This window comes from Myotis myotis, unplaced genomic scaffold (genome assembly GCF_014108235.1).
Source record: "Myotis myotis isolate mMyoMyo1 unplaced genomic scaffold, mMyoMyo1.p scaffold_m19_p_12, whole genome shotgun sequence".
Lineage (NCBI taxonomy): Eukaryota > Metazoa > Chordata > Mammalia > Chiroptera > Vespertilionidae > Myotis > Myotis myotis.
In genome coordinates this window covers 41,910,719-41,937,826 of record NW_023416316.1, presented here as the reverse complement: position 1 = coordinate 41,937,826, position 27,108 = coordinate 41,910,719, and the positions used below count along the sequence as shown (strand labels likewise).

At 38.9% G+C, this 27,108-nt stretch overlaps 1 protein-coding gene across 1 annotated transcript in view; it reads left to right on the top strand.

Moving 5' to 3' along the window:
* The window catches only part of CUNH9orf135 (chromosome unknown C9orf135 homolog), a 69,109-nt gene that overhangs the window by 5,810 nt on the left and 36,191 nt on the right, over positions 1–27,108 (top strand). Inside the window, exons 2-4 of the mRNA XM_036330884.1 lie at positions 10,785–10,890; positions 24,505–24,623; positions 25,516–25,584. Coding sequence (XP_036186777.1) covers positions 10,785–10,890; positions 24,505–24,623; positions 25,516–25,584 — 294 coding nt within the window. The remainder of the gene's footprint in view (positions 1–10,784; positions 10,891–24,504; positions 24,624–25,515; positions 25,585–27,108) is intronic.

Genomic DNA, 27,108 nt, shown 5'->3' with positions numbered 1-27,108 from the left:
CCCTGGAGCAAACATTTCCTAAATGATCAGAATTTAAACACAATACTTCATCTCTTTCAGAGTCTGAGTCATTCTTCATAGTTTATTATGAGTCTTTTTAAAATATCTTTTTAATTGCTAGTTTAAGTTGGATGAAAAGGATGATGCTATTCACATTCATTTGGTTTAACCGCCCTTTCATTCTGTGCACTATAATGGTAGATCCTATGCTACGGTTATTTTTAATCTAGTCCTACGTTCTTATTCCTCAACATACGCACATACCCACAAAGGCTTTTGAATGCAGTCGTTTGTGTGTGTGTGTGTGTGTGTGTGTGTGTGTGTGTGTGTGTGTGTGTGGCACCTTATTTTCTATATTTCCAAGATAAAGTCCAGGAGACTGCATCCTTTTGTCCTGACTACATTTTCTTTTCTTTTTCTTTTTTTATTTTTATTGATTTTCTACAGAGAGAAAGGGAGAGGGATAGTTAGAAACATCGATGAGAGAGAAACATTGATCAGCCGCCTCCTGCATGCCCCCCACTGGGGATGCGCCTGCAACCAAGGTATATGCCCTTGACCGGAATCGAACCCGGGACTCTTGAGTCCGCAGGCCGACGCTCTATCCACTGAGCCAAACCGGTTCTGGCGTCCTGACTACATTTTCAATGCTACTCTCGTTTATGAAGTGCCAATCAAATTCTTTTCCTAAACACTTGTGGTTATAGAATTGCTGTGCCTTGACCTTTGTGTGAGGTTTTGCTCAACTGAACTGTCAATGGCCAAAATAAAACAGGTTTACTTGCAAGGCAAAGTATTACAGGACAGGTATTTTCCTACATGGGGGTGCTCTTGGATTAGGAAATATCATTGCTGTATATGAGTACCTCTGCCTGAGCCAACCACCTACTCTTGGGACCATTTCCCACTAGGGCCCTAGGAGCCACCAGAACCCCTCATAATTCTGCTGTATTCTTTCTTTCATAGACAGTCACAAGTACTTTTTCGCCAAGTCTTTTTTTTTTCTCTTACCTCACTGATGATCCCTTCTAGTTCAGGGTCTGGGGAGTGAGGGAGAGGGTAGGAAGAATGTGGGGCTCAGTGATAAGGAGAGGTTCAGTCTATGAACACCGGGACTAAGCTCAGGATTTTTAATAGCAGTGGAACTGGTATTAGGTAAATTTCTCTGAGTTGGCTTGGGAAGCCACCTCACTGGCACCATTTTCTGTGTGCACTGGTCAGTCTTCTGGTTGCAAGTGATAAATACTAAGCTTGTACTAGCCTTAAAAAGCAAGAGAATGAATTAGCTCATGGTATTTATAGAATGGTTGATTACCAGATGAGAAGGGCAGGGATGCAGTTCAATCTTAGGAACAACTGGAATAAGAGATGCAAATGCAGCCAGGTCTCACTTCATGTTTTCTCTCTCCTCCTCTGTGTGTTTGCTTCATCTTATTCATTGAAAATTATGGGAAACATGACTGCTCCAGTTCTGGTATTTATACCTACAAAGAAAGATCGATGTTAAGGTATTTTCAGTTTATAATCTACAAATCCCAGGTCAGATATCCATTCCAGGGCCAAGTATCTGTTTGGACTCACCTGACTGGGCAAAATTAGATGGAAATATGATAGCTCTGTATTGGGGTGAGGTAGACCAACCCAGAAGAAAAAAAGGCTGGGCTAGCAATTCTATAGATGTCTACTATATCCCATCTTATTCTATAGATATCTACTGTATCTCATCCTATACTTATAGATGTCTACTATATCACATCCTGGTGTTTTGAAAAAGTTCTGAATAAATTTGAATATTGTGTTACTGTTGTTGTTTTTTTTTTTTTTTTTACTCTTTATTGTTGAAAGAATTATATAGGTCCTTCTTTTTCCCCTATTAACCTCTTCCAGGCCCTCATCACCCATTGTCTGTATCCACAGGTTAGGCATATATGCATAAAGTTCATTGGCTGATCTCTCCCCCCCCACTCCCTCCCCTGCCTTCCCTCTGAGGTTCAACAGTCTGTTCATGCTTCTGTGTCTCTGGGTCTATTTTTGATCATCAGATTATTTGGTTCATTAGATTCCACATATGAATGAGGTCATGTGGTAGTTATCTTTCTCTGACTGGCTTATTTCTCTCAGCATAATACTCTCCAGGTCCATCCATGCTGTTGCAAATGGGAAGAATTCTTTCTTTTTTATTGCCACATAACATTCCATCGTGTAAATGTACCACAGTTATTTTTATCCACTCATCTGCTGATGGGCACTTAGGCTGTTTCCAAATCTTAGCTATTGTAAATTGTGCTACTATGAACATAGGAGTGCATATATTCTGTCTGATGAGTGTTTCGGGTTTCTTAGGATATATTCCTAGAAGTGGGATCACTAGGTCAAATGAGACTTCTATTTTTAATTTTTTGAGGAAACTCCATACTGTTTTCCACAGTGGCTGCATCATTCTGCATTCCCACCAGCAGTGTACTAGGGTTCCCTTTTCTTCACAACCTCACCAACACTTGTCATTTGTTTATTTGTTGATGATAGCCATTCTGACAGGTGTGAGGTGATATATCTCATTATCGTTTTGATTTGCATCTCTCTGATGACCAGTGACTTTGAGCATTATTTCATGTCTCTTGGCCTTCTGTATGTCCACTTTGGAGAAGTGTCAACTTAGGTCCTTTTGCCCATTTTTTAATTGGATTGTTTGTCTTCCTTAAAAAGGAAGTTGTCTCCCTATATATTTTGGAGATTAACTTCTTATCAGATGTATCATTGGCAAATATGTTCTCCCATGTAGTGGGCTCTCTTGTTATTTTGTTGATGGTTTTTTTTTTGCAGTGCAGAAGCTTTTTATTTTAATGCAGTCTCATTTTTGTTTACTGTTTTTGATAGACACTAATCTCTTATAACTGTTTATTTTATTTGAAATACAAATTCACTTAAATTGTTATTAGTCACATCATGTGTTTTTATTTTGTCTGAGTTTTAAAGTATTAACAAAAATAATAAATTGGTAGAAAAATTATGTTTCTTTGTTAAGATGTTATATCCCCAATCTGATTAATATAATGTCGTTTTATTTATTGCAAAGAATTTAGTCTCCTTTTATAGAAAGTGGTAGAAAGAGTATTTTGAAATTAAAATATATGTATGACTTGTCACAAGTTTTTAAACACTTGAAAAAAAAAACGCTGAGATGCTAAGCTAGGAGCCAGAAACATTACGTGAATTTTTGCCAAAAAAAATTATTTAAAAAAATGTTCTCTAAGGAGCTCTTTTTTTAATTTAAAATATTTTAATTAAATTTATTGAGGTGACATTGGTTAATAAAATTATATGGGTTTCAAGTGTGCAATTCTATAATACATCATCTGTATATTGCATTGTGTGCCTGTAGTCAAATCTTCCTTCACCATATATTTGGCCCTTTTTACCTTTTACTCCCCTCACCTTCCCCTCTGGTAACAACCATATTGTTGTCTCTGTTTATGAGTTCTTATTTGTTTTTCTTGTTTGTTCATTTGTTTGAAGAGCTGTTTTTATTTATTTATTTATTTTTTATGTTAATCCTCACCCAAGGATATTATATTTTCCCACTGATTTTTAGGGAGAGTGGAAGAGAGAGGAAAAGACAGAGAGAAACATTGATGTGAGAGAAACACATTGATTGGTTGCCTCCTGCACAAGCGCTGACCAGGGCCCCTGCTGGGGAGGAGCCTGCAACCAAGGTAGTGCCCTTCTCTGGAATCGAACCCGGGACCCTTTGGTCTGCAGGCCAATGTTCTATCCACCAAGCCAAACTGGCTAGGGCAAGAGCTCTTTGCTCTTTTTTAAAAAACAAACGCACTTTTATTGCTATTATGTAAGAGGGAGAGAAAGGAAGGGAGAGAGAGAGAAGAAGCGGGGGGGGGGGGAGAGAGAGAGAGAGAGAGAGAGAGAGAGAGAGAGAGAGAGAGAGAGAAAGAGAAACATTGATTGGTTGCCTCTTGTATGCATTCTGACTGGGGATCAAATATGCTGGACATATGATATGTTATGGATTGTGTATATGAAACCTGTATAATTTTGTTAATCATTGTCACCCTAATAAATTCAACAGGAATAAAATAAAAATAAAAACCCTGAATCTCTTTAGCCTTACTTTTTTACCATCCAGAGTATCTTTGGCCAGTCAGTATAAGAAGTATTCTAGGATTTGAAGATAATTGAGATCCAGTTGTCTGAAGATAGGGTGAGAATGTCCTGATCCTGATTTGAGCAGGACAGTCCTGGTTTTCATCACTACCAGTGTACTTAGTACCTCATTTCCCTCTTCAAGTGTCCCAGGTGGGATAATCAATTATTGTGTCACCTTACTTAATACATGTCCCTTCAGCTGTTTTCACAGTCATGTGTTTGGCAGTTAATCAGACTGACAATGTTTATTTGATGTTTACACTATTAAGATCGGCAAAGGCTCCAATGGCAATATTCCTTTTGTTCCCTCCCAATATTCTCCATGGGGCCTCCTATTCTTGAAGATTTTTTGTGAAGACAATTCATAATAATAATGGGTCATATTTACATGCCACTCAATGTATGTGGAGTGACGAAAATTACTCCATCAAGTAGTTTTTAATTCAAGTGCAGTTTAGGCTTCAAATTCTGTGGTTTCATGGTTATAGATGTACAAATCACATACAGCATGAGACACATTGAAAAACAAAGCCTCTCTTCATAACTTGGAAATGTCACAGTATCTCCCAAGGACTTAAAATTTCACTTATGACTCTGCAAGGGAATCTAAAAGTCTTCATTTGTCAGTTGGTACATTCATACACCAAATAACACTACCTTAGCATGTAATTCATTTGTCCATGAAATCTTTAAAGAGGATTGTCAAACATTTCTTTGCAGTCTTTGATTTTATTGGTTTTGTGCTTCTGATGTGCCAGGAAATATAGCTGACTCTTGAGGGCAATTTTCTTTTAAAGTTTTAGGTAGCAGATGATTATAAAACCTAATTTGGGTTAGATTTACATCAGAAAGTATAGTGGCTGAAAGAGTACTTGTGAACTACATTAATAATTCTAAAATTTAAAATTAATGTATTCTGCCATCTGGAGTCTTAACTAAACATTTTTAACATCTTTGAAATCTGCAAAGAAAATATGTCTCTTGTCAAGTAACCAGAAGCTAGTATTCAGATCGAATTTTCATTGTTCTCATGTCAGATATTGCTCAGCTTCAAACCTCCTTTGCAATCAATGTTATGCATATGTATGTTGACAGTTTTCCCATTCAGCAAGTAGATTTATAATTCCTCCTGAGACACGTTTTTGCTGCAAAGAACTAGCATCTCTATATGCATAATCACTCCCTCTTTATGTGTGCTTTTACAAAGTGAGCTGGGATACTCTTTATTTTTATGGACACATTTGAAAGCCACTGCTCTCAGCATTTGTATTAAGATTACAGTAACAAAATGTAAGAACATTCAATCAATCATTTAAGATTTAATAATCATTTACAATGTGTTAGACTATGTTAGGGACTGAGATCACAAAGATGAATATAAAATAAACCCTGTGTCTAAGAAGCTCTTAATGTAATGAGAAGGAAGATTCATTAATGAATAATTATAAAGCAATGTGAAAGGCATAGCAGTGATAAAGATATTGATTTCTTTGAAACCCCTCCCCACATCACCCCCACCACATAGACATGGGAGCATGGAAACCCTAGAGTGTAATTTGGTTCCCTCTCCTTAGAGGAGTATCCTGTGACCTAATCCCACCCTGTCTGCCCTCCACTGACTGTTGGGGCAGCCTTAGGGAAGCTGCAGGCCCCTCTCTGAGTATTCTCTGGACTTGAATTTGTTCAGCCCTGAAACTCACTCGAGGATTTGAATGTGTTTATTCATAGGGGGCTTATAGATCCAATTTGATGTGACATCATCCAGCTCTTATGCTCTTTGGCCCCTTGAGTGTGGCTCTTCCACAAAATACCACATGCAGGCGGGCATGTACAGTGCGATTGAAACTTCGTGGCCCATGTGCAGAAGTCGGTATTTTGTGGAAGAGCCACACTCAAGGGGCCAAAGAGCCGCATGTGGCTCCCGAGCCACAGTTTGCCGACCACTAGGAGATAGGAAGAACAGGATCTTGAGGGTTCAGGTGATTGTAAAGCGGGTGGTGCAAAGTTGTATATCAACTGGATCAGTTGGGTATTTGTTCAGAATGGGACCTGCTCAAGCTGTCTTTGCCCTTCTAGGTTCTATTGAATTTGACCCTCTTCACATCAGTCTAAGTGGCATTTTTGACAACAGGGTCATGGTTCCAAGCTCTTTTTTATACAGTTGGCAGCTCTGATTCTGTCCTGTCAGCCCTTTCCCCATTCCTAAGTCTACTCATATTCATACTCTCTCTCCCACAGTAGACTAGAGAAAGTACATTTCATCTCTTGTAATTAAGGATGCCTTTCATAATGATTTCTCATATAAGGAAGTAGCTAAAGCATTGAGCTCCTGGCTTGATAGAACAAGGTCCTCAGCAGAAGCAAGGCTGCTTGTTAAGGAATATTCTGGCTCTTCTGGCAGGAAGCCATTCTCCTTTCAGAAAAAATATCAGCCTGTACCTGAACGCCCGGTCAAAGACACAGTTCTTCATTCAGTCAGCAGCATGGAATATCTGTATTCAGGGTGCTTTGGCCTTGAACTGACTGCGGACCAGCTGCTGTCAAATATACATCACGGCAAATTAATATCTGCAGAAGCCAGGCTATAGACTAGAACAGTGCTGGTCAACAATGACCTTTTTACTAATCCAAGGTGATGTATAGGCTGTAAAGTTATATAACAAGGTTTTTGTATAAAATGCATTCCATTTAAAGGACTCATATAATTTTTATCTATCTTTGGTGATAAAGGTCTTTTTATTAAGGGTGATAGATGGTTATTTTTAATGTTCTTGTCAAGACAAAAGGTGGGCAATTTTATGTTGGTTCTACAAATTTTGAGGGAAAGTTTTGCTGCTCCATGAGTCACTCAGGTTTGGAAACCACTGACCTGAGCCTGGTACACAACTATTCGCTAGAGCTTTCTTAACTTCAGCACTTTTGACATTTATGCCAACTACTTCTTTAGGCAGGGGTTGTCCTGTGCATTGTAGGATGTTTAGCAGCACTACTAGATGCCATTAACAACCCTCCCCACCCAGGTGCAACAATAAAAAATGTCTCCAAGTATTGGCAAATATCTCAGGGTGGGTTGGAGTAGGGTAGGCAGGGGCTGTGGTCAAAAACTTTTAAAGTTACTATTCCAGAGACATTGTACATTTTATTATATTCATTTTTTCCTCATAAATTTTTTATTGCATTAAATGACTAGTCTTGGAAAATTGCATGGTGGCCATAAATAAATGCAGGTAGCAAGGAGAACAAAGGCTATATAAAGGTTATGTTTATTATACCTTGATTATTTTTTGTTTCACAGAGATGCTGTAAGGCTTAATTAGTATTGACAAAGTATTTAAAAATACCCAACTAAAACTTTTGTAAATAGATACAATATTATTACACATAATAATGTTTTGCCTTTATATGGCATTATTGTTCACTTGAGATTCTCAATGCATTGATTCATTTGTTTCCTCAGTATATGATTTTCAGTTCATCTCAGGGAAATGGATAACACAAGTTAGTGTTCACCTGACATAATATAAAGTCAGGGAATTAATTTAATCTCACATTTCCTTTATAATACCCTGATCATTATTACTGTATCCTTATATAGAATACATATATATTTAGTACATAGTACATATATTGTATTTAAAATATAAAAATTAAAAATATAGTATATTTAATAAAACTTTTGATATTTTCTATTCTATATTACTATATGTTATATATTTTATAATTTTTAAACACATATATTTCTCTTTGCTAGGCTGTCAGCCTCGTAGAAATAGGAGGAGGTCTAAGCCTTCAGTTGTGTGTCTCTTGGAGGCTACAGGCTGTGGGCACATTATTCACGGGCAGCCTACAGGCATTAGAGAATGCTAGTTGCATTAGCTTAGTCCTCTAAGGAAACACTTTCATTATAGATTTATCTTTCCAGTGCTGTGCTTTTGGCTGTTATTGAGATTGCTATAAGAAAAGAAACATATCTGTATTTTTTGTAATAATCCAGTTATAATACAACTTAAAACATATGGTGGGATAATCAGAACTGCATTCTGACTTTCATGAACACTGTCTTTGCCTTCATGGGTCCCTTCCTTTATAAATAATGTTAAAAATTATAGTTTATGACTGCTTTGGTGTAAAGATGGATATAATTCCAGCTGGGTTACATTCTTCTTTTTCTTATTTAAAAAGAATTGAAACACTCTGGGGGCCCCTGAAAAGCATGACATGTTCTGGCACTGTGCCTAAGGTACCCAATAAAGAGATGGGCCCTGGGAGTAATACACTGAAGTGTTAGTTGGTGCTTTCCCCCTTAATTCCTATGCTCTTAAGGAAGTGTTCTAGTTGTATTGCTTCAGGTAAGAATGACCCAGCAGGCAACACAGCCAAATTCTTGAATTTGGGGTTCAAAAGTTTAGACCTTAGGATGACAACCTAGATTTGGAAGAATAGATGAAAAGGTGGGCTATCTGTCCCAGAATAGATGAAGAATTTATGGACTGAAGATAGAGGAGGCAGAGATGTTGAGAACGTGTGAATTTGTTCAGGATCCCAAATTTGAATTAAGACTTTGGAAATCCTAGAGCAGGTGGACTTATTGCTGCCTCGGCCTCTATCTCCAGGGTAATGTCTGCAGAGCTGTCTGAAGGACAGGGCTCCTATGTGTCCGCCATGGTCAGGATGGGGAGGTACATGAAGCACTTACCTGCTTTGTGGGACAGTATCTGAGTTTCTAGAAACCCTGGATGGTGGGGGACACTAGAAAGTTTTTGGTAGGTTAGTGAGTGGCACCCTTGTGTCTCAGTGCCAGACTATACAAACATCTGTGTGGCAGGACCAGGAAGGCATAGCAGAGATCTGCATGGATCCATAACAGAAAACCACAGGGGAATGTTTCCACAAATGCTACCAAGAAGAGACAATGATAACAAAGATGGATTCTTGGCATGGGGGAACCACATGGACCCTTTAGAGCTGAAAGGACTCCTGAACTGACCAAGACTAATGTTTTCCAACTGGAAAGTGAGAGCTTTGTTAAATTATGGAAATTAAGTTTAATTATGGAAAAATTACATTGTGATTCTTATATACCAGAATCTTTCAAGCCTGATTCATATTCACTGTCCATAGATATTTATAGAGCTTTACAGTATTTGAAGGACCTTCTGTATTTTTTCATTTTAATTCTAATAAAAATCAAAAAGGTACTGGTATTTGTTTCTGTTCTCATTTTACATATGAAGCAAGAGGGTTAAATAACTTGCCTAAGGTCACACAGCTTGGACCTGGATTAGCAAAGACTCAAACACATGGCCTTATTACCTCTACCACCCCTGGTTCTTGTTCAATATACCCACTAAGGACTTTCATGAGAGCTTTCTGTCAGTCTCAAAAAATGCTGGTATTGTACCAATATGCTTTTAGTGTTTTTAAATTAATGCTCAGTTGTGAGGAAGGCAAGAGAGCTGGAACTCTGCCACTTCAATCTGGGCTTCCTGCTGTTGTATTCTCTGCATAACTCTGCTCCCAGTTCTCAGAGGTGGAGAGGTAAGGTGTAATTTGAATGCAGTGCAAAGGCCAAGATGAGGGCTGGTTCCTAAAGGACCTCCTAACTTGGACACTGAGTGCCCCATCGAGGTGAATGGATGCTGTTCTGTTTCCACAGTCCTGTGACCACACTCAGCATGTTGTAGACTTTTCTTAATTGTATGTTGTTCTTGCCACATTATGAGCAAGTGGAGGCAGGGACTACATCAGGCTTGCTTTCCATTGCATCCCCTGTACCTAGCAAATGCCTGGCATGTAGTAGGTACTTAAAAATACATGCTTAATGAAGGGACAATTGAAGGGACAGATAGGTAGAGAAATTTTGGATAACTCAGTGTCCATTACACAATTCTAGCCCTGTATCCCTTAATTGCAAGTTCACTTCTGAGGGGTGCTTGGGTTCTGCTTCCTTTGTCTTACCCAAGAAAGCTTTATAAAAATAGCTACTTCTCTTGCAGGCTACTTCACCTCTTCTTTCTTCTCTGTCCCCAAATTTCTCCCTTATTATTATTTCTAACCAGTCTTTTAGACAAGATGTTTGGAATATTTTTTCTTGTTCCATTTACATGTTTTAAGAACTGTTTTTTTCTATCTTATGTTTAATTGTCAGTTTCTTTTAAACCCTCTTTAGAAACAGGAGCACATGTTATAAATTCATATGAGCAAATACTTTCTGTTCTCTCTCATTTTGAAAAAAAATTATAATGAAAATTCATGGTGGGAAAAATTTCTAAAGTGGCAAGTTGCCTTTCTAAGATATTACCATGTCTTATTTTAGAATTTACTTTTGGTAACTAATCTACATTATTAAATAAGATTCACTTCATTGGAGTCACTGAATAATTGCTGCTTGCTAAGTATTGTTTTGTGATATTAGTTTTACCACATATACCAAGTTGTTTTTAAGAAGTAGCCTCAGTATTAGTCAAAAAGAGATGGAAAATATATGTCATAAATCTAGTAAATTTGTAATTAAAATAATTTCACAAATATAGTCCATTTTTATTGGATAATTTTTTTAAAGGTTAAATGCAGTACATGATAAATAAGCTTTATCTCTTAACAGATTCTTACTTTTTTTTAAGGCACCACAACAGAGAAGCTTACCCCAAAGATTATGATATTGAGGGTCCTGAGAAAATTAAACTGTGTGATTCAACATATCGGAGGCTTGGAACTGATGAACCCCAAGTGAGTAGTTGCTGCTAATTTCTTTAAGCCTGGAATCCTCCCCCTTGTGAAGAATGAAAAATAAAGGGAGGAGCCCTTTGCTGGTGCCATCCTCTTAGCTATGTTAGTTACTTAGGCACGTGATTTAATCACTGTGTGCTTCAGTGACCTTACCTTAAACACGTGTATATTTCAAAAGGTTATTGGAAAAATAAAATGAGATAAAACAAGTAAAATGCTTACCTCAGCCTGGCACAGACCAAGTGCTCCAGGAATGATTACTGTTGTTATACTTTTGCTGCACCTGTGGCATCTTGCTAGGTGTCTGCTTTGACCTTCACAATAACCATGTGAAGTAGGTATTATCTTGATTATAGATGGGTAGGATCTCCTAGAGCAGTGATGGCGAACCTATGACACGAGTGTGAGAGGTGACACGCGAACTCATTTTTTTTGGTTGATTTTTCTTTGTTAAATGGCATTTAAATATATAAAATAAATATCAAAAATATGTCTTTGTTTTACTATGGTTGCAAATATCAAAAAATGTCTATATGTGACACGGCACCAGAGTTAAGTTAGGGTTTTTCAAAATGCTGACACGCCGAGCTCAAAAGGTTCGCCATCACTGCCCTAGAGGTAAAGCAACTTTCTCAAAGTCACACAGTTAGGGAGTGGAAGACTTAGATTTCAGTTCTATTTGTACTTATGGCGGCGGAGTTGTGAGTAATTAAAACATGCTATTATCCTTATAATATTTGTACACCCGTTACAAAAAGAATATTCATTTCATTGCATCAGTAATTTGTGTTTGAACTGCTTTTGTGGGTTATTGCTTGGCTATTTAGACGTCTACCCAATCAGTATGAGGCAGGAACTCAACTTCACAAAGACCTCTAAATTGTGTCCTACAATGCTAAGAGCTTTGGGCAAGTTGAAGAACTAATTCAGCCTTAATAGGATGGTCTTGGAGCCTGAAGAGCTGATAATTTGGCATGGGCAGATGTGAATGTGTTGAAAAAACTAGGTTTATATCACATTCTGCCCTCAAAGGCTGGCCTAGTTTGAAATAGGGCAGGTCCAGGAAGGAAGATCCACACTTATACATTAGAAATGGTTCTAGAAGATTCTCAGTTCTCCAGGATGATGGAAATAAATTAGCTTTGCAGGGCCCAGACTGTTACCTCCCTTCCTTGTATAGTTCAATTGATGGAGTAATAAGGATAGTCTGGAAAATGGGACTTATTATAAAGATACAATTGCTGGATATGGAACCAAGAAATTTAAAAGAACCAAGACAGCAAGATAGTCTCTTTCATATTCTCTCTCTCTCTCTCTCTCTCTCTCACAAGTACACAGAGTCTCTCTTGGCATCTCTGTTTCTCTCTGCTCAGTTGTGCTCTTTCCTCACAGCTCAGTTCTCAGGGGAATTCTGCTGTTTTCATCAGTTTCCACCCCACCCTCTTGCCTTTGCACCAGGCTGTCTCTTTGGTCATTAGCTCACACATGGATAGAGCTCTTTAGTCTAGTACCTAACTCTATCAGTAGTCACTCTCTCCCACTCTCCCAAATCCAGTTTAACCTTGCTTTCTTGAGCACAGGGCTATAGTCAGGACAAGAGCGAGTGGAAAAGGCAGGCATTATCTGGCATGCACTTAGACGGTTTTTTTTTGTTTTGTTTTGTTTTTACCTTGAAAAACATTTATTTTTTATTTCTAAGTGAAAATGTTTTTGGTCTCTGGATTGTTGGAGGAAGCAAGATGAAGTGAAGTATGAGGTGTAAGAACCATAACATTCATTCCTTATATTCCATGCATTATAGTAGTCAACCCTCAGGTTTAATATATGATACATAAATAAGATATTAACCTTCTCTCTGATGTTTGTTCATGGTCATTGAAAACTTGTCCTTCTTTTACCAGATTTGCTGTATGTATTAGATAGGAAGAAAAATAGACCAAGGAGTCACTATTTCTGATGAAACTGCTATTCCCATGTCTTAATAGTAGGTTACATTTTTCTCTATAGATTATTTTTAAATATATAAAGCACTTGCTCATTCATCTTGTTCCTTGCTATTCTCAAACAAAGTTATAAAGTTGACAAGAAAGATATTATTTCAGTTCTAAACCTAGATTCACTTATTTCAAATGGCTCACCCAAGGTCCCAGGTATATAAAAAGAAGGAGGGGATACAGAGTCTCCATACCTTTATGTGTCAGGTGGGATGCTAGATGTGGCAGGAGGATGGATGAGTTTCTCTTCCTCTTGTCACAGATTTTGATGGAGGTCTAAATACTAGAACACTCTAGATATTTGGCAAGAGCCATATGTCCTAAAGCAAGATGTTGGACTACCTAAGCAGGAGCTGTAAAAGATTATAAACTAGGTGAGGCCAGTATGAACGGTTATGTCTTTGAAGACTAGAGCCCAAGAGTTGAAAGAGGATTTATTTAGTTGTGGGTTGTATGTCTCTCCTTCCACAGTTGAGAGGTATTTCAAGGGAACCACTCAGAGAGATTAATAGGTGTGTCCTGTAATTTAGAGGACATAGAGTCCAGGTATATGACATATGCCTGAGAATCTAAAGCTGAGAGGCCATGCTTGGTCTGGCAGAGCAGAGGATGGGAGTGTTTGGGGAGAAGCAGTCCTTGAAGTGGGATGTTGGTCAAGGATATATGAGTGTGTGAATTTACCTGTGGACTCATTGGAGAGAATTGGCCAGAGCACACTTGAAAAGGCTGCTTAGAGTAGGAGCAGGGGGTGAAGAGACCGAGCACAATAGACCCATCAGATACTCAAGGCTTGGAAAGAGGAGTTACAATCAACCAGGAGCTTTGCCTGCTTCCAGCAAGCTACAGTTGGAGGCCCTTGTAAGACAGCCCCTGGAAACAATTACAATTGTGCCGCCTGAGAGCAGTCAATTTTGAATGTCCTATAAGCCCAGGACCACCAGCACAGGTCAAGAGAGTAAGGGCCATTTAACACTGTGCCTCATCTCTTCCCATCGGCCAGACCTAGGAGGGGGCTGGGAGTTGGGGGAAATAGAAGAGAGAAGCCTGGAAAGGAAACAGCAGTGGAACAAGGCCCCACCCACTGCAGGCTTCCAGGCCTAAAGCAGCCCTGAGCTGGGAAGGTGGGAACCTTAAATCTAATCAGTTAGAAGTGATTACTTCACTGGACTGGAAAATTTCATAGCTACAATGAGATCCTTCTTGAGATTGAGGGGCCCAAAAAAGCTATGGGACTTGCTTAAAATTTCCAACAAGCCAAAGGAAAGAGCTAGCTATCCATGTGGGATTTAAGGGGCTGCTTGATTAAAATCAAATTGCTTAATGATCACATTCTATTGATGGAATAGAATCAATTCATTAAGATGGTTACATGAACAGTGCCTCATTTCATCTTTGGAAAAACTCCCCAGGCAGGTACCACACGTGGCCCACATTGTATAGATGGGGACACTGAGGCCACGTGAAGCTTTATCACTTATTCAAAGTCTAACATCTGGCAAGTAAGTATATTAAAAATTAAAATCCATTTATTTCCCTACTGGTTCCAAAGTCTAAGATCGTAAATACTCTCCCAAATTCCCTTTTAAAATGCCATGTTGCTCCACTCTTAGTCCTTTTAAACATCTGACAGTACGTACTCCTTGCAGAAAATGAGCCTGGTTACTTTTTTGCTCTCGCTTGGGTATTGTATACACCTTACTGCATATGTTAGGGCTTTGATTTCTTACATCTTAACTACCACCTCTGTCCTGTTTCCCAAATTATGTCTACATATGTGCTCGCCAGCCCTATTCCCATCTGCTTTTCCTCCTGAATGCCTTCGTAGCATTTTTTTTGTCAGCATTGTTGCTGAGTGGTTGCTTCTTATGTGTACCAGCATTTCTGTTTAGCTGACTGAAGGTTTCCTTGCCCTTAACTGCTACTACTGGGCCGAATGTGCACATTGGCTTTTTGTAAAGATATTTAAGATGAGACTTTCTTTGTCTATATTATGGCCGAGACTCCAAAAGGTCAAGAACAAAACCACAGTCTCATGTACCCAAGTGAAATATTAGGCCACTGAGGTGAAACCCTCAAAGAAGATGGTGTTCTTAGGCCACCACACATATGCAGAGTATAAGAGGATTGAAATTCAGGAAACCAAAAGAGGAGCTGTGAGTAGAGAACAGGTTTGGGAAAAGGTGTACTGTAACTCTTATCTGGAAACATACCCCTCTGGTTTCAGTTGTGCATAATGGATTTCCTACCCCAATACCCTCAGGCTTCAGGAGGCTGTGTGGGACCCTGGGAGATACAGATTCACAGGGGAGCAGTAATTCAAGCCACTGGAGTTTCTCTGGTTGTCTTATTATTCTAAGTGACTATAAGTATAGTCACTATACGAAATAGCATTTTAAACTACTGTATTTTTTTTTTTTGGTATTTTATTTGGATTTTGTTCAGGTGCTACGGGGCTATAACAGAGTGAGCCCCATGCAAACTAAACTGATCAGGGGTACTTTTATCATTGTTTGTTCATTTGTAAAGTCTCACCCAAGGATCCTCACAACACTACCAAAGGCCCTGTCATAATCACAGTCAGACTGCTTCTGAGGAAGTGGTGCATGTCCTGTAAACTCAGAAGGATTTGTTTAAGATATATTTTTATTGATTTCAGAAAGGAAGGCAGAAGGAGAGAGAGATGGAAATATCAATGATGAGAGAAAATCATTCATCAGCTGTCTCCTGCATGCCCCCTACTGGGGATGGAGCCCACAAATCAGGCATGTGCACTGGGAATGGATCCATGATCTCTTGGTTCGTGGGTCGAAGCTCAACTATTGAGCCACACTGGCCGGGCTCAGAAGGATTTTAAGTACAAGCACATCTGATGCTGTCAAAGAAAAGCAAATAATTGTATTAAACAAATTTTCGTATACAGTTAATGAATTAATGCCAAGGCTTTTTTGGAACTGACAGGACCACATTGATGAGCACATTAGGTTAATATTAGTAAAGGGTGTCCCAAAATTCACACAAGAAGTAATTTTGATAGAAAATACAGGTTTATAATTAAAAATAGTACATTTTTTTATTGATTCATAAAGTGTACAGTATAGGGTTATGTACAGAATAGCATACCGGCTAAATGGCCTTCAGGGCTTTGCTGGCACATACCCACTCTTTTGTTGAAATTTTCCATGACAGTTTTGCATGACCCTCAGCAACACTCTCACGAACTGCTTTGATGTTTTGTGTTGAATGACTTGTTGAAGGACGGCCAGAGTGTTTAAAATCACTAATTGATCCAGTCTCCCTAAATTTTTTAATTACTCTCTTCACAGTTGATGAAGTTAAATCACTATTCCAACCATATTTTGCACGAAAATTTCGAACTGTAGCTGCCAAACCTTCATTATTTTTAAAATATTGCTCAACAATGAAAACACGTTGTTCTTTCCTGTAGCGCTCCATTTTTAATAACCCTGAACTGTCAGCTGTCATGCTATCTTTTTTTTTTTCAGTGGCAACACTTTATGGTACAAATGGCTTTAAATTCAAATCTTGCGTGAATTTTGGGACACCCTTTATTAGCAGTATTGCAGTCATTTTACACTTCAAAATAGCAAATAAAGAATAGTACAGAAGTATGCTAATATTCACTTTATGAATAAAGAATAGCCAATGGGGCCTCAAATTTGGCATTTAAAAATTAATGACCCTAAAAAGAATATAAAGAAATATAATTACACTGGATCTGAGAAATTCAATTCTCATTTATTTAATAGGCTCAGGTGTGTTTTTCTTTGTTTGACACAGTAGAATGGTGTTTTGACCACATAATCTTAGAGATGCTTGTATTCAGATCTAAGTACCTGAAAGAGGCATATAGATGAAATTCTTGTAAATGGAATAATTTTAAATGTCACTGTGAAAGAACAACTTAAATTAGGAGAAAGGAAGTTGTTTGGGGGTAGTGGATTGTTGAGTCCTGTCATGCTTCCTGTCTCCATTATCTCTGAGCTTGGAGTTGATGCCATTGGTTCCAGCCTTTTTAACCTGGAAGTACTTTGGATTGTCTTCTCCAGTATTAATTGGCACAATTGAATCTACCTTTCCGGTTTCAGGACTTCTGTATCAATTTTGGCCCGCTGAGTGTACCTTCCTTGTTGTCTGCTGCAGCTATGGGTTTATTCTAGCAAATATCTTCTCTGCCATTCCTAGGGGTTTGGGACAGGAATGAAAGTAGGTGTCCACCATTTTATCCCATCACTCCCCTTCATAACTCTTATTCTGTATCAAAAATCAGGCCCAAATTTAACTTTAGAGAACCTTGGATTTAATTTTTCATGTACATTAATTTGTTTAAGCAAGAACAAATGGAGCTAAAAATGTGCAATCACACACACACACACACACACACACACCCCTACTGTTTATCTATTTATCCTACTTTATGGAGTTAGTTTTTTCTCAATCCCTGGATAAAATCTGTGCAGTTTCTATCATTTTTATGGTCAATTTTTATGTCTATTGGCCACATTTCAATAATTAAAATATATAATCAAAATTATGAATTTCATTTAAATTTACATCTTTTCCCTGCTGCCATTTAGAGTCTGCGGCAGGCCAGAGGTCTGCAGAGGGAAATATGTGGGCAGGGCAGGGTTAACTGTTTTTCTGTTTCTTCATTTCTCTGCTCCTCCTTCCTTCTCTCAGACAACTAGACAGCTAAAAAGCTCTCATGGGGTAACTTTACTAATATTAATCACTTAACTGAGACCACTGTTGTGACAAGACTGTTTTGTTATCTGAGAGTGATCAGAATAAAATATGCCCCTTGTCCAAGATTTATTTCTTCTCAGAACAGAGAATGAACCATCCCAAACAGGCTAGCATAAACAGGCAGTGGAAAAAAAAAACCAATGAAATTTTTTTTCTGATTGTACCCCATGAGCCCCAGTTATTCAAAATAGTAATGGGGTGGGGTCCTCTCTCCTCCTCTGGGATCCTTTAAGAAGTAGTCTGGGTACTGCACTACTGAATTCACCTAAATATGAAAACAGCCAGCATTTCTAAGGGCAAAACTGCTGCTGAGAAATAAGAACAGCCTTTTGGATGCTTTTTAAAGATAAAAACTTGACAAAGTCTCATTGGTTACTTGTTGATGACAATGACATTTTTGGTAGTGGTGCAGAAAAGGTACCGTTGGTAGCGGAGTGCTGTTTAACAGGGTAAAATAAGACTTCCTCATTTGTGATTAAAGATCTAAGATAATGAATGCCAACTCCTTCATTACAAAGTGAGGTGCTGAATCATTCATGTAGAATAGGCAAAGCATTTGGGCTGCAACTGATTTTTAGCCCCCTGGCCTCTCATCCACCTTGAAGATTAAAAAAAAAAAAAGATTGAAAAAAGGCCGAGAGTGTTTGGAATTTGGAGGAGTCATTTGAAGATAGTGTGCATGCTGAGTTTCACACCTGTTGTCCCCAAGGGGTAGGGGTAGGGGTAGTAAGTGTGTCCCATTCATTTCAAAGCTTTTGAGTAAGGCTTCAAGGATACTAGACAGGAGACTTGATCAGTGTTTCCTGACGTTGGAAGACTGGGTGGACTGAAATCTGATTCATTCTTGATGCAGCCTGTGGCATCAGAGGGGAAAACTGATTTGGGAAGTACCTGCACTTCCTTCTGTATGGGTCAGAGGGGTATGCTTTCTGGGGATCCTGTAAGAAGCCTAAATGTCAATCATCTGAAACAATTGTTGCAAGAGAGATGCTGCCAGGGAGTAAGTCATCCTCAGCAGGAAGAAGCTGGTTACCCTCGAATGTGGAATTGGAGTGTAAGTCCTAAGTGACATGCGTGTTTCCCATATCAGCCTCCCCGGTTATATGTCTACTGGGTTTTCTTAAGTGCAGCACATATGGGAAGAGTTTATCTTGGAAGACTACAAGTGAGGACTAAAAATAAATTGTTACTCAGGAAAATAAAGAATAAGCATGATATTATGAAGTGAACTTCCTGCACACACATTAGACATTTTTTATATTACCATTTGACTCAAGTGAGACTTTACTATGCAAATTAAATGGAAATGTTAGTGATTATCCTGTGGGTTTGTGCTGTGTTAATTTAGCTGTTTCACATACCAAATTGCCAATCTCCAGTTTGTGACATATATATATATATATATATATATATATATATATATATATCCCCCAAAAGACTTTTAAACATATGGAAGTGCTTTTATAAATTACCCACCCTTATGTCAGGTTATGAACATTTCTAGACCAAAGTGATCTTTCACATTAAGATGGTATAAGATTAGGTTTGCCTACATGTAACACAAACCACAAATCAACAGTGGCTGTTCACATACAGTTTTATTCTTTCATGTAAAAAGTCTGGAGGATAGCAGGCCAGGACCGGTATGGAATTTTGACAGATTAGCAGAGACCCACTTCTTCCAGCTTTCTGCTCTTCCAGCATTTGGGTAGGGCCCAAGACAGCTGCTAGAAACCTGTCATTGTGTCTGCTTTCCATGTAGCAGAAAGGGAAAACAAAACAAAACAAAACAAAAACCAGAAGAGGAACCTTTCCTGGAGGTTGTATAAATTACTTTCACTTATTCATAAGGGAGACTAGAAAAACATAGTCTGAAACACCAAGGTTCCAGCTAAAATTTTGGGTTCTATTACTGATGAATATGGGAAGCCTAATACTGGAGGATAACATTTGCCTATGATATAGGACAGAGGGTGAGTGTGGGCTCTAGAGTCAGATGGCTTCTCTTTGCTTCTTGGCTCCACTGCTTGTTAGGTTGTAACTTTGATCAAGAGTCTAAAACTTCCCATGTCTTTATTTCCTCAGATGTAATGTGAGAGTAGGAGAGTTTTCATGAGCACGAAATGTGAAGACATTTTGAGTGGTGTCTGGCCATGTGCTATGGTTATTACCATTATCCTCATGGTTTACTCTAACTCACTAAGCTATAGTCAGTATAGCCTCTGGAGTTCACTACTGTAGCTCCAGAACTTAGTAGAATGCCTGGCACATCATAGACATGGATGGATGAATGAATGATCCAGACTGCATGAGTTTTGAATTGTGAAATTTCTACTTTTTCAGTGGTTTACATGGGCATTACTTAATCCCTTTCAACCTTAGTTTTCCCTTAAGATGAAGATAAACTATTCCAAGTGTTCTTCCTTTCTCCCTCCAGATTCATTCTCTACCCTTCTAACCCTGCTCTGTGCCAAGGAGGCTGACCTTTATGGATTGTGTCAATGAGCTCCCTTGCCCTCTGGCTTCCTGTTGGGATTCACCTGTAGAAGGCACTGACAGGTGTTCAGAGGTGGGAGGAGAGTTAGTTTGCTCATTTATTCCTATGGCTTCCTCCCTGCAGAGCCATGGTTTGTCGGTGGCTGTGTGCTATAGACAGAATGTTTGGGTCCCCCAAAAGTAAATGTTGAAACCCTAGCCCCAGTGTGATGGTATTAGGAGGTGGGTCATTGTGAGCCCTCATAAATGGGATTGGTGCCATGTGAGGACATGGTGAAAAGATGGCCTTCACTGGACACTGGATCTGTCAGTGCCTTGATCTTGGACTTCAAAGCTTCCATAACTGTGAGAAATAAATTTCTGTTGTTTATAAGCCATCCAATCTATGGTATTTATAACAGCAGCCTAAGGTGGACTAAGATACTATGTGTCTGTTCTGAAAGCCACAACTATCAAGTGGCCCTTTCTTTACAACTAGGTCTTTCTGGGTTCCAGTGATTGCCCCTACCCTACGGCTCCCCACTATTGTGTCCTCATGGCACTTCAACGTTGTTTGGGGGTTTTCTGAATGCTGGTCACACTTTTAAAAATACTTCTTTTATTAAACCCTCCTCAGTTCCCCATTTTATTCTACTTTTTGTTCATTTTGTTCTGTGACCATGATTGATACACGATATTAGTAGGGTGGCTTTGAGCATTTAATGAAATAATAATGCGTACAAAGTGCTTAATGTGGTGTCTGACACAGAATAAGCACTCAATAAACTTAAGCTCCACTAATGTGACTATCTTCTGCTTTCTTTTACTTATCATTATTTCAATATATTTGTTTCATAAAATTTTCAAAGATGTTGATTGCTTTGTTGACGTGATCATTGCCAAGAATGATCAGAGCGTAACTAAGGCAAATTTTTGGGTCAAATTTAAACCTTACAACAAAATGATGGCTAGTCATCCTCCCCTGCCGCCAAAGATATGTCTTCTTTTTTGTTAAAGCATAAACTATAAAGCATAAACTATACTGTGTCCTATACCATTGACTTGTTAACTTGGGGATCTAAGAAAAGGAGTAGTTGAGCTGAGGGTATAGGAATGAGAACTTGGAAATTGGGCTAGGAGGCTGTGGTCTTAGAGAACAGGGTGAGAGGAGCTAAGGATCTGTAGAGCCATGGAATAGACTAGGGAAGTAGGACCAGAGACTGTAGTTAAAATTGCTTTGAGTTGTGGTGATTCCTAGTTGTTGCAAAGCCTTATTATATTAACCCACGGTGGACCAAAGGCATATGACTATAGCTATGATAGCAGTTGAAGTCTTCAAATTTCTAATCAGTGGTTTCTCTTTTTTTATAAACAAAATCTAATGGGATTAATGTGATCTGGGGCTTCATTGAATGTGTTGGGGAACCTAGTTTTTAGGATCAGGAACAATAATGGGTTCTGGTGGTGGTGGTGAGTTCTGGTTCTCTGCTGTGAACTTCTACATTTGTGATATTCTAGAGTTTTGTATGAAACTATTCAATCCTCACTGTCTGTTTTTGTTCCCAAGATCCCCTAGATGTTATCCATCTTGCATCTGCAATTGGTTTGTGTACATCTTACAGTCTGCAGATTTTTCTCATAGTAATAATTGCTTTCTAATTCATTGAATTATCATCTGTGATAGAAAATGGATGATGATGATGATGATGGTGGTGGTGGCAATGATGATGGTGATGATGAGGATTATATCTGAAGTCCTATTCAATTTATAAAGTGATTGCTATGAATAATTCCTTCTTAGGGAAATAAAATATATTAAACTTGAGAAGGAAATGGAAAGCAAATATAATTAATATTTCATTGAATGCAGAACTTTTCATTTCATAGAAAAAACTAATTTGATTTTTATTTTCCAATGATGTAAAGTAAGAAATTGCCATTTTTAAATGTTTATGATGAAATAGCTGCTATGAGATATCACTTATTTTTTAATGTCAACTGAGTCAACAATTAAAATCAGAGTCTACTTCAACAAAAATATATTTTGGTAACTGATTATTTTTCTTCTTTTTTTTTCTTATTTTTTTTTCAGTTTTTTAAAAAAATTAAATCTTTATTGTTCAGATTATTACAGTTGTTCCTCTTTTTCCCCCTATAGCTCCCCTCCACTCGGTTCCCACCCCCACCCCCCCACCGCTGTCCTCATCCATAGGTGTACAATTTTTGTTCAGTCTCTTTCCGCATCCCCCACACCCCTATCCCCCAACCCCCAGAGTAGTCAGTTCACTCCCTTTCTATGCCCCTGATTCTATTATATTCACCCGTTTATTCTGTTCATCAGATTATTTATTCACTTGATTTTTAGATTCACTTGTTGGTAGATGTGTATTTGTTGTTCATAATTTGTATCTTTACCTTTGTCTTCTTCTTCCTCCTCTCAAAGTATACCTTTCAGCATTTCATATAATACTGGTTTAGTGGTGATGAACTCCTTTAGCTTTTTCTTATCTGTGAAGCTCTTTATTTGACCTTCAATTCTGAATGATATTTTTGCTGGATAAAGTAATCTTGGTTGTAGGTTCTTGGCATTCATCACTTTGAATATTTCTTGCCACTCCCTTCTGGCCTGCAAAGTTTCTGTTGAGAAATCAGCTGATAGTTGTATGGGTAGTCCCTTGTAGGTAACTGACTGTCTTTCTCTTGTTGCTTTTAAGATTCTCTCTTTGTCTTTTGCTCTTGGCATTTTAATTATGATGTGTCTTGGTGTGGTCCTCTTTGGATTCCTCTTGTTTGGGGTTCTCTGCACTTTCTTTCACCAGGTTGGGGAAGTTTTCTGTCATTATTTCTTCATATAGGTTTTCAATATCTTGGTCTCTCTCATCTTCTGGCACCCCTATAATTCGGATGTTGGTACGCTTGAAGCTGTCCCAGAGGCTCTTGACACTGTCTTCATATTTTTGGATTCTTTTTTCATTTTGCTTTTCTGGTTGGGTGTTTTTTGCTTCTTCGTATTTCAAATCTTTGACTTGATTCTTGCGACCCTCTAGTCTGCTGTTGGGAGTCTGTATAATATTCTTTATTTCAGTTAGTGTATGCTTAATTTCTTGTTGGTCCTTTATCACAACCTCGAGGGTCACACTAGATTTCTTCAGGGTCTCATTAAGATTATCGGTGGTTTCTAGAAAATTCTTGAAAAACCTTAAAAGTGTGGATTTGAACTCTATATCCAGTAGTTTGCTTTCCTCTATTTCTGTCATTTGTGTCCTGTTTCTTCGTCTCCACATTTTTTATGCTCCTCTGTGTCAGTAGAGTGGCTTTCTGTGTTAGGTGTCCTGTAGGGCCTAGTGGCTCAGCCTCCCCAGTTACCTGAGGTGGACACTCTTGGTGCACCCCCTGTGGGCTTTGTGCACAGTCTTGTTGTAGTTAAGCTTTGATTGCCATAGGTAACACTGGGAGGGATTGACCTCCAGGCCAATTAGCTGTGAGAATAAGCTGTGTCTGCAGTTGGAGAACTTCTGTGCTGGAGACACCCCTCTGGGACAAGACTTGCTTCAATGGGGCTTTGGTGTTCACTGAGTCTGCCCGCTGAGTGTGTCCTTTATGGGTCTGAGGAGCTGCAATCTAGATGGTCCCACTCTGACCACCGGGCACACTGGTTCGATCTCAAAGGAGGTGCTAATCTGTTCTTTGCCTGAGGCTATCCAGCAGGAGCCAGCTGTGATGCAAAGCTAGTTGCCCTGGGGCCTTGGGCCAGCTGCAGTTTGTTAGGTAATTATTAGATTGCAAAGGGCCAGGCCTTTCATATGCAAAAGCCTCCCTGCATGGCTTGGGTGTGGCGGGGTCCCAGAGGATCAACAGGGTGGAGCGAGCAGTTATGGCTGCTCTCAGTCCTGCCCTCAGAGGCCCTGCTTCTCAGTGTCCCGGCAATCGCCACAAGCACCCCCGAGAGAAAACTGCCCTCGAGTTCCGACTGATGCCAGACAGTCTAGTTTCTCCCATATGAGTCTGGGTCCCTAGAGACTCGCCCAGAACTGGAGTTCAGAGTTTGAGACTCCCTCCCAATTGAAAAAGACAACCGTGTCCTCAGCCGCCAGCCCTTTCCGCATGCGCCTCTGTACCTCTGTATTTTACTTCCACACCGCACCTCCTCTGAGTCTCGGTATGCTTTTCTCTTTCCTTCTAGTTGTAGAATTTCCACTCAGCCAGCCTTCCTGTGGTTCTGGATGATGTACGTTCCATCTTTTAGTTGTATTTTTGAAGTGGTTGTGCAAGGCAGCAATCTCCGGTGTTTACCTATGCTGCCATCTTGGTTTCTCCTCGTAACTGATTATTTTTACAATTAATTCATTTTTCTTACATTTGGCTTCTATTTTTTTTCCAGATTTGGATCTCAGAAACACATGAACAAACGGCACGAGTTTTTTTAAACACAGAATTGGCTCAAATAAAAAGCTGTGCTTTATTGAACGAGGAAACATGGTGCTCTGGGATTGTTGAAAGGTATTCTTACTATTTTTCTTTGCTTACGGAATAGGGAATGCAGGAAAGGAGCTATGTAAGTACCGAAGAGGTCTAGTGGCACTGGCTGCACACTACAGGAACACCTGAAGCACAGGCGCACATCTCATGCCTCCATGCTGTCTGCCTGTGCCATTCCTTCTGTTTGGAATTCCCTTTCCTCAGTTTGCCAGTCAGCACTACTCATTCTGGGTCCAGCTAAAATGTAATTTTTACATGTTTTTTATCTGGTCAAGGATCTGAGTAGGTTTGAACCCCAGCTCCACAATTTACTTGTGAAAGTTATGTGGTGTCTGTAACCCTCAGTTTGTTCACTCTAAAATGGGAATCATAAAAGTATCTACTTCATAGAGTTTTTCTGAAGTTTAGATGAAGTAAAGTATGAAATGTGCATAGAAATATTGCCTGAGTTGCATTAAGAATTAGCTAAACTGTTATTAAGCAGAATTAATTCCTTTTATCTCCTTGCCCTTTGAGCATTTTGTTCGTGTTTTGTAAACCAGTTGGACTTACATTCTAATTATTTAGATGAAGGTATGTGTCCCTGAGATAGACAGTCTTTGAGGGTAGGAACTGTCTTTTAGTCATATCTGTAGTCCTGCAACCTGGCACAGTATCTTTCCATGGAAATGTGTGATATAGACTTTCTCTTATATTGTAATTATTGGACAATGCAGTCGAAGTAATGACGGAATACTGACATTTTCATTTACACATTGGGACATTTTATTTTGCAAAGTGCATAAAGTTATAAACATGAGTATCCTTTAAAAATAATTATCATAAAAATTTAGCCCCAAGTTAGTTTTCTATGGCTTTGATAGTTCATAAATACCAGTCTGACATGCTTCTAAAATTGTTATCTTGTTTCCAGGGACACTGGATTGCCTGTGACAGGCTTCGGAGCTCTCTTTACTAGACACCCACCAGATCAGCGCAAGATGTAAGTAGTCCTTAAACTGCTGCAGATTGCACAAAATGTTTCTTAGTGATTCAGGAGGTTTGTTTGCAGGGGTGAAGGTGTGAGGGGCGAACCAAAGTCAACAAAAGGCCCTTTATGTGGCAGCTTTCAGACTTCTTTCCTTTAACAAAAGGTTATTTTTCATCAATGTGCATAATGTTAATAAGTAATAGTCAACCCATCTTATTTATGGTTTCCATATTTGCAAATTCTCTTACCAAAAAACTATTTATAACCCCCAAATCAATAATTTGGGTGTTGTTGCAGTCATTCATGAACATACAGAGTGTGGTGAAAATTTTGAGCCACCTTATGCATACATTCCCAGTTTAAGTTGAGCAAGGTGAGGCTCTGCCTCTTGTTTCAGCTCTAGTACTGTATGCAAGTGTCCTTTTCAAGGTCTACTTAGTGAGTGAGTGTGTGTGTGTTTTTAATCAATGAATTTGCTGTTTGAAATGGCTCCCAAGTACTGTATGGTGCTAAAGTGCTATCTGATATATCTAAGCACAAGAGGCTGTGATGTGTAAAGAATAAGTGTGCTAAATTAAGCTTCCTTCAGGCATGAGTTATAATGCTGTTGCCTGTGAGTCCAATGTTAATGAATCAACAATATATATTAAATAAGGTATCTTTAAACAGAAACACACATAAAACCAGTTATATATTGGTTAGTTGATGAAAATATTATAACCAGAGACTCCTAAGACTCTAACTCCATATTTCTCCAAGGAGCAATGGTTCAGCATTTGCTAATACAGTGTTTGTAGTGACTTTATAGAACATTACTGTGAATAATGAGAATTTACTATAGAGCAAGAGACTAGCAACTTTGCCAATAAAATAAATAAAATTTGTCTTGGGGGTGGCATGACTTGTTACTACAGAAAAGAGATTCCTTTCCACTCATCTGTTTAAAGAATACAAACTTTTATAATTTCTGTAATGATATAGAAATAAATGATGTGGAAATACAGATACTTCCAAGCATGACAAAATTCTAAGTATTGAATTGTGTATTATGAAGATATGAGTGTGTGTCATCGTCACCAGCAATTTAAATGTGCTTGCTTCCTTTGAAAACTGTCTGGTATTAGAACTAAGCTAATTTACTGAGTCTGCCTGAGGTGGGGAGAGTTGGGGAGTCTCACCTCATTTCACAGTCACCTATAGAAATTCTGGGCAGGTATTCTAACGCTCTGGGCTCTAACTCCGATTGCTCTGGCACAGCTAGCCTGGCCTGCATCCCTCACAGCCTGTAGCACCTCTACGTGGGCTGGAAGGTCCACAAGGAGTATCTACAGTTTGATCCATGTGGAGAATGGGCTTTGGGCTTCCATCAAGGCAATGGGCTAAAAGCATCCTGCTGGCTCCCTTCTCTTCATTGAAGTCTGGAATTTCCAGCAAAGACATGGGAAGGTATAATGAATCCAGAGGCAGACTTTGACAACTGGATCAAAACTCTGAGAAACTCACAAGAAAATAAAGGGCTAGAGCAGGAGAAGGCTA